This window comes from Ochotona princeps, chromosome 14 (assembly GCF_030435755.1).
Source record: "Ochotona princeps isolate mOchPri1 chromosome 14, mOchPri1.hap1, whole genome shotgun sequence".
Classification (NCBI taxonomy): domain Eukaryota; kingdom Metazoa; phylum Chordata; class Mammalia; order Lagomorpha; family Ochotonidae; genus Ochotona; species Ochotona princeps.
Genome location: NC_080845.1, coordinates 47,318,702 through 47,333,721, shown reverse-complemented (window position 1 = coordinate 47,333,721; position 15,020 = coordinate 47,318,702). Strand labels below are relative to the sequence as shown.

Below are 15,020 nucleotides of genomic sequence, written 5' to 3'. Positions count from 1 at the left end.
AGGAACATAGTGATATTCCTACCCTACCCTCTGCTGCTCGTATTCTTCACCCACCGTCCTTTTTCCTTGTTAGTTTTTGTTTTACAATGGCATTCTACCAGTCTAGATCACAATCACAGGCTCAACATTCCATTAAGTAAAGAATTCAAGAACTAGAAAGTAGAAGGAAAAGAAACATTGTTCCTCAAGTGCATAGACAAAGGCTGTAAGCAATGATCAAATCTCAAAATGTCATTTTCATTCATATAGATTGTATTTTTCATACTCTATGCATGAATTCACCGAAGATCAGAAAAAATATGTAAGATGTGTCTTTTTTTTTACATGAAATCCTTCCATTTCAGGACTCAGAGTCATGGTGGCTAGGGAAAGGGGTCCCTTTCGGTATCAATAGCCAGGTACCCACCAGTCCCAGGAATGAACTCAGCAATTCATCTGTGGACTCTGTTAGTGTGAGAAGAAGTGATGCTTTGAACAGGTCACCCTCATCGTTCATCCTTTGGAGAGATGTGGGTCAGGGGAGAAGACAGAAGAGGAAAATGCTTTTCTGGAAAAAAAAATTCTTCATGAATCTGCTTATCAGAGCTTTTCTAATTTAGGTAGAATTAAGAGTCCCAAGACAGTGGGGAAATAACATAGATCCAGAGAGATGGTTAAAAATCTCACTTTGGTAAACTGCAAAGGAAGTATTTTTTTAAATATAGCAATTTTTTATGGTTCCAACTTCTTTGCATCAAGGACAGAGGCTGGCTGAGGTTTCCATTAAGAAATTTCATTGTTAAAAAAAAGTAGCAGACACAGCTGTTGTAGCAACATATGAAGTGAGACTCTAGAACTGAGGTAGGGAGGCAAGTTGAAGGTTGTGACATGGCTTCTTTGAGATCTCCACCAGCCAAGACTATTGATACTTTAAGAGTATATTAGGTCACCAAGAAAGAACTTGATAAGAGAAGAAAGATGTGGACAGAATCTTGAGAAACAAAGATAGTACTTTCAGGGAACCAATGGAGAAATAAGTGCTTTGAAGTATCTTGAATGTACCGATTAAGTCAAATTCAATAAGTCCGGCCTGTTCTCCTTTGAGCTCCAGGTACAAAAATTCCAGGAGACCCCATCTGGATGCTTTTTGAGAAATCTTATGGTCAACCAATGTTGACAAGGCAGGTCAAGGTTCTTGCCTGAGCTCTCATTTCCTCTAGGAGAATGCCTGCTATTTTATGTAGGCTCAACCCAGAACAGCCTGCCAATTTCTTGACCAATACCCTGTCTATTAACCTTGGCTTGCCCTTTAAGTGTGTATATCTCATTAATTCTTACAGAGAAACTTGTCACATTATACCCAGATAAGTAAAGCAAAGGAGGTTATAAATGGTTTCACTATTGACCTACAATTTCCACCACAGGAAGAATGGAGGATGAAAAGGATCATAAGACTCTGTTGTAACTGAAATGTTGGCAGGTTCCCATCTGCAAAGGTTTGGTTGTAAAGCCAGAGTCCTTATCTCCGTCCTTGCCCACACCCACACATGAGAATACCGACCTGAGAGCAAGAATACTGGGGATCAGGGGCAACACATTCTATAAGAGATCCAATACAAATAGTTTTGGCTTTGTGGTTCTTAAGTTTTTGTTGCAGCTATTTAACCCTGCTGCTATTGCATGGCAAACACCCCTAGAAAATATGCAAATGAATGGGCAGGGTTATAGAGCATTAAAATTTAACTTCTACAAGCAAGCAGCAAGCCCTATGTAGCCAATACGTCAGTTTGCGCACATGTATATGATTGGGAACTCAATCTCAGTAAGGAATACAGTAAAGAGGGCCTAGCACGGTGGCCTAGCAGCTAAAGTCCTCACCTTGAATGCGCCGGGATCCGACATGAGTGGTGATTCTAATCCTGGCGGCTCCACTTCCCATCCAGCTCCCTGCTTGTGGCCTGGGAAAGCAGTCGAGGATGGCCCAAAGCCTTGGGATCCTGCACCTGTGTGGGAGACCTGGAGGAGGTTCCTGGCTCCTGGCTTCAGATAGCGCAGTACTGGTCATTGTGCTCACTTAGGGAGTGAATCATTGGACAGAAGATCTTCCTCTCTGTCTCTTCTCCTCTCTGTATATCTGACTTTGCAATAAAAATAAATAAATCTTAAAAAAAAAGAATACAGTAAGGAGAGACTACCTGTCCTCATATGTAAAAAAAAAAGAGATACTACAATGGTCTTTCTTATAGACTGTGTGAAGTTTAATGAGCCAACCTACATCAAATGCTAAGACCTAGATCTGGCATCAGATATGTCTCAGTATCTACTATTACTAATATCTGCAGGAAGAAGGCTAAAACAGTGTTATCTAAACATTATTTAAATATTGCTTTGGCTAGGAAATAAGAGAAAACAAAATTCTTTCACGGAATTTTTATGCCTTTCAGCCCCCCAAATTTCTGTCTCATTGAAGTGTTAGAAAATTTCCTAGCTTAGATCAGTCTTGTCTTCCCATTGCTTGTTACAATGCCATATCCATCATAGGTGTTAAGAGTTGATTGAGTTAAGGAATGAGAAAACTACAAAGTACAAGGGAAGAATTAGAATAAGTAGCAGGCCTTTGGGAAAGGGTTTGGGTCTGGACTTTTCTACAACTGATACTTTTACTGATTTACAGAAGTCAACGGAGAAGGGTCAGCTCTGTGGCTTAACAACCCAAACCTCCACCTTCAAGGATCAACATCCCAAATAGGCACTGGTTCCAGTCGCAGTCACTCTACTTCCAATCCAGCTTACACTCTGGTAAAGTACCAGCAGATGTCCAAAGCCTTGGAGCCTGTACCCATGTGGGAGACCCAGAAGAAGCTCCTAGCTCCTGGCTGTGGATCAGCTTTGTTCTGACCATTGTGTCCATTTGGGAAGTGAACCAGCATATGGAACATATTCATTCTCTCTGTCTCTCCCTTTCTCTGTAAATCTGTATTTCCAGTCAAAATAAACAAATCTTTTTTTTTTTTAAGTAGACTGAGAGGAGTCTTGATGTAGGGAATATGCAAGGAAAGAAAGATTCATCATGAGGTTGAAGGAAGACCATTGGATTTTAGCTGGAGTATCTTCAGGAATTCGGAGTGGACTTTTAACAAGTCCTTTAGAGAAAGAGTCAATTATTTGGAAAAAGAAGTAGGTAGGAATGGTTGCTGAAAAAAATTCTTAGTAAACGGAATTGTTTGCTTCCTGTTTGTGTTAAAGAGTGAGGAAGCCTGAGTTTGTCTTCAAACGAGATGACAAAAAGAGAAAGGAAAATTGGGAGCTTAAACGAAGTATGAAGCAGAAATATCAGTAGAATGAAAAGCACAAACTGTTTTTGCTAGAATACATAATTACTAAATTCTCAGCCAGGAGTAAAGGAAAAGCCAGAGGGCAACCAAGTTGGAGGTTTTGAAGTAAAGAGGCAGAAGGCTGAGAGTTTGGATTTAATGGCGTCCTTCTCTGTGTGGACACAGGAGCAGGAAGAGCTGAGCTCCAGGAAAGGGAAAGGAAAGAGGAGAGCACTGAGCATCAGGAAAGGGGACCAAGGGATTGCATGGCATTGACCTGATTCTTGGAGCTCTGGGGAAACATCTCTCGGTTCGTCAAGAAAAATCCAGGTACCAGATATCATAAAAATATGGCTTTCTGGAATATTTTATAATTCCAAAACACAATGGAGAATTATGTTTGTTGTTGTTGTTGTTGTTGAGATATATGTATATATAACTCAGCAGACCTGCTTTGAGTTCACAGTATCCACATCCAGAAGGAATAGATGAAAACAATTCAGGCCACTTGGCATTTCAGCGTTTGATACCCAGCAACTCTAGTGGAAAGCTTCAATCTTAGCTGCTAAAAATATGGTTGACATGGATACAATAGCAGAGATGTCTCAGGAAGCTCCCTAAGTAATACAGGCTAGCATATCATGATAAAAAAATAACCTGAGGAAAGCCATGGCAATTCAGGACTTCGGTGGAATCCATACTGAAAGAGTGACCAGTTACCTGGAAGTCACTGAGTGTAATTTGTATATGTTAAGACCTGTGCTGCTTTGAATATTACTTGCCAAGCTCATGACCACAGAGACGCATGTGCACACACACACACACACACACACACACACACACACACATGCGCGCTCGTGTGTCCCTTTTCTGTTGGTTCCCTTATGCTTGGCTTTCTTCATCAAGGCATAGCCTTCATCATTAATTGCAAAGGTCATTCCCAAGTGCCAGCTGATTTCCTTGTTCAGGCTTCCTCTTGTGATGCCACTTTCTGCTGCAAAGGACCGTCCTCAAGACAGCCGGTATGCAACCATGTAGACAAATGATAAAATGAGATCTTTAGGTTTAGAAACCGTTGCACTTGGGAATCATCCCCAGGCCTGATGGGTGAAAGCAACTTAGAGACTCTTTCCTCAAGTGATCTGACCATAGTTATGCTGCCATTAATGAATCACCGTGGGAACCATCAGCTGTTATTATGAAATCTTTCATTGGCATACTGCAAATATTAAGAGAGCGTATTAAACTTGCATCATGTGTTGCGGCAGCTGATGCTGTTTTATGGAGTAAATATCAGAGCTCACACAGAAGTATCTCACTACAACTCCCATGATTCCTATTGCTGACAGCTCCCCTGAAGCATGATGCTGAAGCACAATTTAACTCTTTAATCACAGCAGGGAGTCATTGACTGACCATGCAGCCTTAAGCAAACTTTACCCTGTAAGCCAGTTGATGAAGGAGACATGTTGTTGTACAGTCAACTTCCTGTTGTGAAAGTAAGGCTAGAAAGATTTTCTTTCAAGTTTCCCAATTTAGGAAAGAGGATCTCACCTGTCTTAGAATCAAATCCAATGTGCAGAAATGCATTGGAGAGGCTATATGACCTGTCTGACTTGGTTTAAGGTGTGTGCTAACCGGAAGGGGCACTCAGGCAAGATGGGACATTTTTCCAAACTGCTTAATGCAATATATCCAGCTTTAACTTGAAATTTATTTGGGCTTTTCCCCTCAGAAAGCACCTCCATTGGCCCACCATAATGTTCAAAACTTTCACCACTGTGCTTGAGAAAACTAAATCCAGGATGTATCTGCCAAAATGCCAATAATGCTATGCTTTGGCAACATTGTTCGTTTTAGGAACGATGATCATATCATTATTATAATGTATGAGAACATACTTTTTTCTTAGGAGATGCATGCTGGAATATTAATGACAGAATGTCAGAATCGATAACATTTTTTTTCACATAGTCCAACAATACATGTATTGAACATGTATTTCCACATTCGCAGTAGTTGAGAGATAAAGCAGATATGAAAAAATAACTATGATTGTTATAGGAAGATGAAAGGTATAAGGGTATCCTTAGCACTGATATTTATTTATTTATTCATTCATTCATTATTTTGTACAGAGAAAGAGTTCCCATCCATCAGTTCTTTCCCTCTGATGTCTATAATGGAGTCACAGATTCAATCCAGGTCTCCCACATGGGCAGCAGGCTCCCAGCCACCTGCTGCCTCCCAGGCTGTTCAATACCAGGAAGCTGGAATTGGGAGCAAAGCTGGTACTTAAACCCAGGCACTTCCATACAGGCACTTTAACCGCTGTCCCATAAGCCCATGCCTTAGTACAATAACTGAAATACCTGAAAGTATTCAGAAAGAAAATATGGAAAGATTCATATTTCTCAGTATATTTTAAACCCACAAAACCAGGCTCCCTGGGTGCAGAACTCCAAAGGAAACAATTCTAGTAAATATTTGGAATAAGTTGCAGACACGAAAGTTTACAGTTTGAATTATACAGTTAAACTGTAGTGTTAAAGAAATTAACAAATATAATAAATATGTGACCAGAAAGCTGCTTATTGGGGGAAGAAAATGCAACTCAAAGACTTCCATTTCTTCTGAACAAAAAAAATGCAGTTAGCTGAGTAGGTGTAATCGTACTCCCAGATTGCACAGAGATGAAAACTAAACAACTTGGAGGAATCTTATAGGGAAAAAGAATGAGAGTGTCACAGAGGGTTAGGAGAACAGCACCATATTTTCTTTAGAGAAAAAACCCGAGCAAGTATCAGAAATCTTATGATTAGACTTATGCACTGACACTCCACCTCCTCATTATTTGCTCTTGCAGCAAAAATACCTGTGAAGCTTGAAAAAAGATACTCACAAAATCCAATGTCTGCTGATACCCAACTTTCCCTCTACTCATTGGAATAGAATTTCTGTGTTGTAAAAGCTTGTAGACAATTCTAATTTACAGACATAGTTAGAAAACAGGTGCCTAGAGATTGAAATGCTCACTTTCCAGCCAGGCAATTTCTCAAAGGCAGGAACCTGTCATCCCCATCACAACATCCAAATGAGCCAACACACTGTCTTACACTTTATAGACCCAACTAAATGTCAACCTGACTGTAGACTTTAATTAGGAGCCCTGGGGAACTGTCAACAATTTTAATATCCTGCACTGAGGTAAGCAAATGGAAGGAAATCTAAGGATGATCAGAGGTAGAAAGAAGGAAAAGTAGATGCTGGGAAACAAACAAAAACCTTCTACCTGCTTCTCAACTGTCCTTATAGCTATGCTAAGACTTACACTTCTTTTTAAGGATCAGCAATAAAATGAGGAATTCCTGCTATGAATGCCTGCCTCCTGGGAGCCTCTTTACTTGCCATGTTGTCATGCTACTGCAAAGCTCCAAGGCATGCATTCTTTCAAACACACTGGTCGATCCCATGGGCCCCATACCTCTCTCATAGGACATCCTTTCAGTGTCTTGCTTGAGTTAAACTACGGATTAGGCTGGTCTGCACATTTAATTTTTCACTTAGTTTCCACCTGAAGTTCAGGCAGGACGCAAGTTTCCTTTCTGTGTTGTGACGGTGACTTACAAAGCACACTTACTGGAAAATCTTGTTCTTTGCAGATCGAGCGTGAAAGAAGTGTGCTTCCCTTACCTGGTAGACAAAAGGAAACTGTGATCATTCCTTTGAGAAACATCAACCCTAGTCCCACCCCACAGGTGGGTCATTGGTGATTGTGTCTTTTGGAGGAAAGGAAGAAGAGCAAAGCCTACATAGAGGAAGGAGTGTCATACATGAGAACCTGAACCCAGAAATGTGGGTGGATTGGTGAAACCTGCCTTGGAAAAACCAGTCTTACAGGAAAGTCCATCCCTTTGCTCAGGGTATTATTACTCATCTATTTTACCATTGCAGACTCCTGAGTATAAACACTAGATTTAACAACATGAAGAGGATTCACTGAAGATATTGAACATTTCAACCTGTCTCCAGTGTGGAAGCCTGATTTCCCAAGTCCCAATTGGAGGAGGCTTCATAAATCATTTTATAATTTAAGAACTGCTAAGTTGAGTTTCCTAATATTCAAAATTAAAGCTTCCTCACCAGTGTGGGCATTTGCTATCAAGCTTAGAACACTGATGGGGACCCCCTATGTCCCTGGGTTCAAGTCCTTGTACCACCACTCCAACCTCCTAAAAATGCACAGCTTGGAAGGCAGCAAATGATGGCTCAAGATGGTCTCTGTTACCCACATGAGAAACCCAGTTTTCGTTCTGGGCTACTTGGCTTTTTCTTGCCCCAGACCCAGCTATTGCAGGTGTTTGTGGAGTGAACCAGCAAATGGACTTTTCTCTCCCTCGCCCTCCCTCCCTGCCTCCCTCGCCCTCTTTCCCTTTCCCTCTCTCCATCTCCCTCCTTCTCCCTATTTCTCTCTCCTTCTCCTTCCCTCTCCCTCTGCCTCTCTCTCCCTTGTTCTGGTCAAACTGAATGATGAATAGGACAAGTCTTTTGTGTTACTCCCAAGAAAACCTTTAAGAAACAATTCATGATCTCTTCTGATCCTCTCCTCTGCCTCAGAAAACATGGGGATGAGGAAGAAAGAAAGAAATGGTATACGAAGTTCCCTCCTTTTTCTCATACAGGAAGACCATCATTATTGCAGAAAGCACTGCTTCGGCCTACTGCATGTCCTGGAGTCTGTGGAGGAGTAACACAGCTGACAAACGATGTGTGTGGAACAGATGCAAAAATCGAACCTTTGGCATTGAACACCCCCACAAATGTATACATTGGGAAATAAATGATCAAACTAGATCAACTACTCTCTCTAAAGAATACTTAGTGCCAATAGTCTAGAATACAGAAAAAAAATTGTAGGAAAAAATGTCTAAAACCTGTTGTAGAAACAAATCAGCATCTTTGGGGGAGAAACAGAGAAAAGCCTCTGTACAACATGTCACAGAGAACATCAGATACATAATTGAAAGTGCACACCTGTGGATCAGGCAATGTAGCACAGTGGCTTAATCACATTCCATATCAGAGTGTCAGATTCAAGGCCTGGCGACTCCAAGCTTCCAGTCCAGCCTCTTGCTAATTCACCTGGAAAACAGCAGATAATCAGCAGGTCCTGGGTGCCTGCCACTAGTGTGGGAAACCAGTATGGAGTTCCTGGCTTCTGGCATCGTTCAGCCTGGCCCAGCTCTAGCTGTGGCAGGCACTTAGATGAGTGAACTAGTTGAATGATGATACCCCTTACCCTGTGCATGTGTGTGCATGTGTGTGCTTGTGTGTGTATGTGTGCGGGGGGGGGGGGACAGAGAAAGAGAGTGAGAGAGAAACTTTAAGTCATTATCCCTTTCAAATAAGTAATTTTTTTTTTTCAGATAAAGTGCACAGCTGCATGGGTGGAAGTGTGATTAAGTGGTTGAGGCATTGGAATGCCTGAATCTTGGATTGGAGTCTCAACTCCACTTCCAGTCCAGGCTTCCTGTTAATATGTATTCTGGGAGGCTGCTCATGACAGTTCAAGTTCTTGGATCCCTGAAGAACTTGAGTGCAACCAAGTAGAGTACTCAGATCGAGTTCCCAGTTTTTTGTCTTTGGCCTGCCCTGGTCACAGCTATTATAGGCATCTGGAGACCAAAGCTTTAGATGGGAGATAGGAGATTTCTCTGTCTCCCTGTGTTTTGGGCTCCCTGCCTTCCAAATAAATAAAAATAAATTTTAAAAACTGTTTAAGAGAATAACTTTAATGTAAACCTCTTAGATTTAGTCCAAAATAACAAATCACCAGCACACTTCTCTTTTTCAATTCTTTTGCATACCACTTACAGCCTTTGCCTTTTTAATTTATTGATTAATGAATGGACTGATTTTGAATTACATCTCTCCTAATTACAACACAGCTCTATAGGAAGAGAATCTTATCCTTCATGTTCGTTGGTATAGTCACATCAGGTAATAGACAAATAAATGCTTTCTGAATAAAGCACATACTAAAAGAACAATATGTACTTTGGTGGATGTGTATATAAATTTGTAAAAAATGTAGAAGGAGATTGAAAGTATAAGTAGGAATATTGGGGTAGGGAAGTGAGGTGTTCAGTAAAAATTGTAATGGAAAAGAGTGAATTAACCCCACGCAGTTTTACAGTATTTAAAGCTCTCTGAAGTGCTGTACCTACACGTCAACATCATCCTAATTTTGAGATAATTATTATCATCTTAATTTTATAGGGGAGCAAATGAGAGCAAGATTTATGAAGGGACTTGATATGAGCCTCAAATAAATCAGAGCAAGTTTGGCAGGAAGCCTGTCAGTGTAGCATTGCTCTTTCCCAAAATAACACTGATACTCTTCAGATAGAAGAACTAGTTAAAGTAAAAACAGAAAAAAGAAAATCAGCTTGAGACCCACAGGCAAGAGGCTGGGAAAAGTTAAATCAAAATTGATGGAGAACAAATGAGCAAGTGGTTTAGTACAATACATAGTATGCTACAAATAATTTCAGGCCAATTGCTGAAACTCTTTGGGGCTCACTTTCCTTCTTTATGAAGTGGGGGTGATTATCTGTCTTGCACGGGTGTTTTGATGAGCATCAGATTGTATACCTTTTTGTAAAAGACACAGCACCATATGTAGCACTTAACAGAGGTTTGTTGTTAGTGTGTGTCTTCATTTCTTACTCTCTCATTTTATTATGTCAGACCATTGGAAATTATCACTTCTGTAAGTAAAAATTGCTGTAGGTGGACAATTTCATGAGGCTCATGTGATTATGATGTGAATACAAGCTCTGATACCACTATCTGCTTTCCCATCTGGAAATCACATGTGAGGGAAGGGCAGATCAAAGTTTGAATAAAATAGATAATTGTTTGGAGCACGGGTTTGAGAGTCTATTTGCAAGGCTAGATAAAAGGGATTTGCAAGGATGTAAAGAGGGGAAGGAGATTCCAACTGGAAGAGATAGGTTTACATAATCAGGGTTAGGTAATTGCGAACTAGACAGCTGCTCAATAGCTTTTGGCACCAAAATATATTGACCAGCTGGGGTATCATTAATGCTTAACAATTTTATTCTTATGACCACATCTTGGCCAATTAGGTTGTCTTTGACCACCAAAGGGTATAATACATTCTGATGTAATTGCCACATGTGTATCTGTGTAGCTTATCTTCTATTACATTGAAGTGCTGCATAATATACACTAAATATAAATACATTTGCTTCTTTGGAACACCAGGTTTGATGGTGTGATTTAAGAGGAATAGAATTAAAATATAAGCTAATTTTCCTTTAAAATAATTAGTTGCTGCTTGGGGAAACGTGTGTGTGTGTGTGCGCACACACATGTACATTTGTATGCTGAAAGTAGAAGTATCCAAATAATTTAACAAAAAATTTTAAGTGAATTTAAAAACAATTATAGAAATAGTAAACTGGATGGAGAAAGCTGGTTCTGCAAAATATGCATACAAATAAATGCATACAGCAAGAGGCAAAATAAGTAAAAACAAAATGTAAGATATTTGTGAGCCATAACGTTTTCCAAAATGTTGCTTATACCAACATTTATTATATCAGAATATTATTACAGAATATACATAATATTAATTACAGAATTATACAGAATGCCAATATATCAGAATGCATCAGAACCTGTAATTATGCCATTTACTGAATTAAAGATGTCCTAAAGCTTTACTTAGTAACAAACACAGAAACCTTATTATGTAACCCAAAATACATGGGGATGCAGGATTTCCTCTTCAAATTATTTAAGTTTAAATCATTGGCAGCCTATTTAATTTGACACTTACTGACCTGTGTTGGTTACGTCCATAAGCCGTCCCTGAATTGACCTTGGAACCAGGCACTGGTATTTTCTATTCCACATAATAGAGGCCCTGGTCTGGCTACCTATGACATTTTCCTCTTCCCTATGCAAGCTACTAAACATAGCATAATATCCCCTCTTCAAAGCAGAGACCTGACATTAAGACCTTTATACAGGCAGTATTTTAAAAAGGAGACAACCTAGTTTCTCTTTACATCTGTAGAAAGACTATCATCTAAGGGGAGCAAAATAGTGCTTGAGTCACAGAAGCAGCTGCAAGGATGAGGAATTCTTTCAAAAACACCGTAACCTGCCTGCCTGCTTTCTTCCTTTCTTCCTTCCTTCTCCCCTCCCTCCTCTCCCTCTCCCTTCTTCTCTTTCTCCTTTCCCCCTTTCTCTTTCCTCCCTTCATTCTTTCTTTGATTTCATTTTGTTTTGCTCAGCTTCGTTTTCTTCTGGTGATCTCACCAGCTATCACGACTATAGCCTGATTTCTTTCTTTTCCTCCTTTAGATGGAGAATCTTTACCAACCCTTGAAAAAAAAATAGGCCACAGAATACTTACAGCAGAAAAGACGTTAGCAATCAGCTGAGTCCCCCAAATCAGAAAAACTTGAGATATAAAAGGTTTCTATAAACCATCTTGTCCTTAAAGCTTTTGTACCCACTTAACATTTCCAGACTGAATACTCAGCCCCCTTTACTGTTCAGTTTTTGCTTTTCCATGGTAATAGCGAGATAGCCTTTTTTTTTTTAAGTTGAAACTCCCGGTATAAAGGAGTCCTGGGCGTCAGCCTGTATGTGGTGTCTATGTCCATGTTCTGTCTTCTCCTTGCACTGGCACTCCTCCACCAGCATCACTGCCTTGACCACAGACGGAATGCCTGTACAGTTCAGCTGCAAGTGCATCGTGGTGGACTTGGAAGGTGAGCAGTGGGAACAGAAGGTATGGAGGTGTGGTGCAGCCCCAGGAAAGTGAACAGACCCACATTTCCCAAAGCAGAGGTTGTTCTGCACAACCACTTCTTCACAGTCTTCATGGGTGATAGTCTAAGAAAAAACAAAAACAAAAACAAAAACACATTTCTTCTGATCCCATTGAATCACACCTTAACACAAATGAATACACTTCCCAATGGTTTCCAATTTGAGATACATTTTGTAATATCCAACTGATTGAATCTATAAGAGCAAAGAACACCTCAACTAAATTTTCTTTACTGAATAAATTCACAACTGTCCTTGCAGAAATCTCGAAGTTGACTTTGAAATGTTTTACTCAATATTGGACATCTAAAACTGTAATAGGTTGTGTCTAATTGAATGTGAGTACTTGAAAAAATCCTGCTTGAGAGATTTTTGCAGAAGCAACATGCTTTAGTTTCTACTCCTCACAGTACATGATGCACTGAAGGTTCTACACATACACACTTGTTCAGCTGATCATATAGTGGGTTAGAACATCATAAATCTAATTCAGTCCTATTTTGGGGGACAGACAGAGCATTCAAGTCACATGCAGCAGAATTGCAAATATATGCCTACAAATGATCATGTGTTACAGCACTCCTGCTTCTCTCATAGCCCCATATCCTCACTTTGGTAGGCCTTTCAAAATCTGTAACAAACACTTTGATATAAATTTAATTGACAGTAGAAATCAAAATAAAGATTTTAAAGGAAATCTACCTGATTCTTAGAAGCAATTTTCTAGCTGCATATGGACCAAGAAAGCAGTCATTATTATTTGATAATTGTCCTATTGTTGCTACATGTCTCTGTGTTTTCAGGCAGAATACTTACCTGCCATGAACAGTCAACTGCCACATGATGAATAATATCATTGGATTATAAAATTTTACTCTGCCATTGCATTGTTTTTGGTTCAGTGTTTCCAGGTTTAAAGACCTGGTGTATTTTATCAATTTTAATTTAATGTATCTGGAGATTTGCAAGACAAAAAAAAACCAGAAAGTAGACTGATCTTTTGTCACAATGATGTGGACTTGATCATAGCAGCCACAATACAACCAATATAATATGAATCAGGAGAGGTAGGAGAGGAGATTTGACTTTGCATCAAGGATATATTTTGAAAGCTTAAGGGAAAATAAGTGAAATCAAATGATTGGGAGCAGGGGGACAGGGTAATGCTAGAAGTAATGTTAGAAATTATTTACTGAAAAGCGCAACATACTGGGAGGTTGTGGGATAGGTTTTTGAAAGTTGGATAGCTTTGATGAACCGCTAAAAAAATCCTTCCTAACTTAGGAAGTGGTAAATGTGAAACACAGAGATCAAGAGCATCATAAATATTTGTGAGGGTGTTTTGGGGGGAAGCCTAATGTATATTACCTTATTTATAGATGGAAATGACCTAAATACTCACATCCTAACCATGTGAGAGATACAGCCACAGCAAAAATTGTGGTGTATGCTTTAAAATCCCCATTGTCCTAAGGAAGGGTACCAGATAGATTATTATCAACATAAGATAAATAAATTGAGCAAAGCTCTCTGTTATCAAAATTATTGTTGATAGCACCGCCATACAACATTCCAAGAATGCCAAGAAATGATGCAACACTGAGGAAAAAATACATGGAATATGATCATGCCTTTATGAAGGCCCCAAACCGGATTTGAAATTTGAGGATGCCCAATAGTCTCTTTTCCCTGCCCTCCACCTGTCCCAGCTCTCCACCTGCTCACCCCCCTAGAACACATACCTGGCTGAAAGGCACAGTCCTACATGTCTCCCAATGTACTTCGTGACTTTTGATGGGCAAGATGATCCCCTGCGAAGCTGGACTCTTTCTGAACATGAAGTGGTGCCAGAACTTCTTGGCTTCTTCCTGAAGAGGAGATTTCTCCATTTTCATCGCATTCATAGGCTGAGTGTGGGCCTGGGTCCCAGGTGGGACCTGCTCATCATCCAATTCCCTGACTAGATGTGGTTCTCTATCAGGCTTCTTCCAGAACCTGCCGAACCTAGACAGCATTTTCTCTCTTTGCCTCTGACTTTCCCCTGAAGGGCTGGCACCCATCAGGTGGGGCAATGCCACAAACAAATCTGGCTTGTCATCTGCTTCCTCATGGTTGCCCATGGGGAGCTCTCTGTGATGTCTTTCTAGGGGCCTCTGGGAGAGAGCACTCTGATCCTGGCTGCCCTGCAGATGCTCCCTAGCCTCTCCCAGGGGTAGGAATACCAGCAGCTGGAATAACAGGAGACACATGCTGGCTGGAGCTGAGCGGCTCTCAGATTCACAGATGGTGAAGGCCAGAGGAGGGGCTCCCTCTGTTGGACTGTGAACAAGAACATCTTATATATAGATAACCTGCCTGGTGGGATGGGAAGGCAGGTGGTCGGTAGCTGGGAGAGTAAACACATGGATTGTTTGCTTGAATTATGTAGTGCTAATGATGTCTTGCCTTCAGTTGGGTTTTGTGTATTTTAGAAGGCTATAGTGAAACCTGGGGCCCAGGGGGTAATTAGCTGACAGTTCAGCTATCAGCCTGAGACTTAAAGAGCAGGACTAACAAAAACAACTTTTTTTTTTCTTTTTGCCCAGATTTCCCAACACTGTTATTGTAAGAAGAACCAGAATCAGCTAGCATTTGCTGCACATCTGCATTGTGCTGGGATTGGAGAGACATGTTTTTATGGGAGAAAAATCCCAGATTAAAATGAAAGACAGCCATCCATTTAGCAAACGCACACTTCTTCAGGAAAACTATTTACACATGCACACACACACACAGACATAACGTGAGTGACCAAAAGAACGTTACATTAGAAAGAAGGGAAAGTAGTGAAACAGTTGGTAGTATCCTGACAGTAGG

The 15,020-nt window shown here is 40.3% G+C and overlaps 1 protein-coding gene across 1 annotated transcript; it reads right to left on the bottom strand.

Annotated features, from left to right (window-relative positions):
* Window positions 1-11,508: 11,508 nt before the first annotated feature.
* Window positions 11,509-14,547, bottom strand: CER1 (cerberus 1, DAN family BMP antagonist). The gene is made up of 2 exons (XM_004581244.2): window positions 13,907-14,547; window positions 11,509-12,227 (listed from the first exon to the last, which is right to left on the bottom strand). The coding sequence occupies exons 1-2, from the start codon at window positions 14,411-14,413 to the stop codon at window positions 11,931-11,933; spliced, it is 804 nt and encodes a 267-aa protein (XP_004581301.1). The 5' UTR covers window positions 14,414-14,547; the 3' UTR covers window positions 11,509-11,930.
* Between the last annotated feature and the right edge of the window lie 473 nt (window positions 14,548-15,020).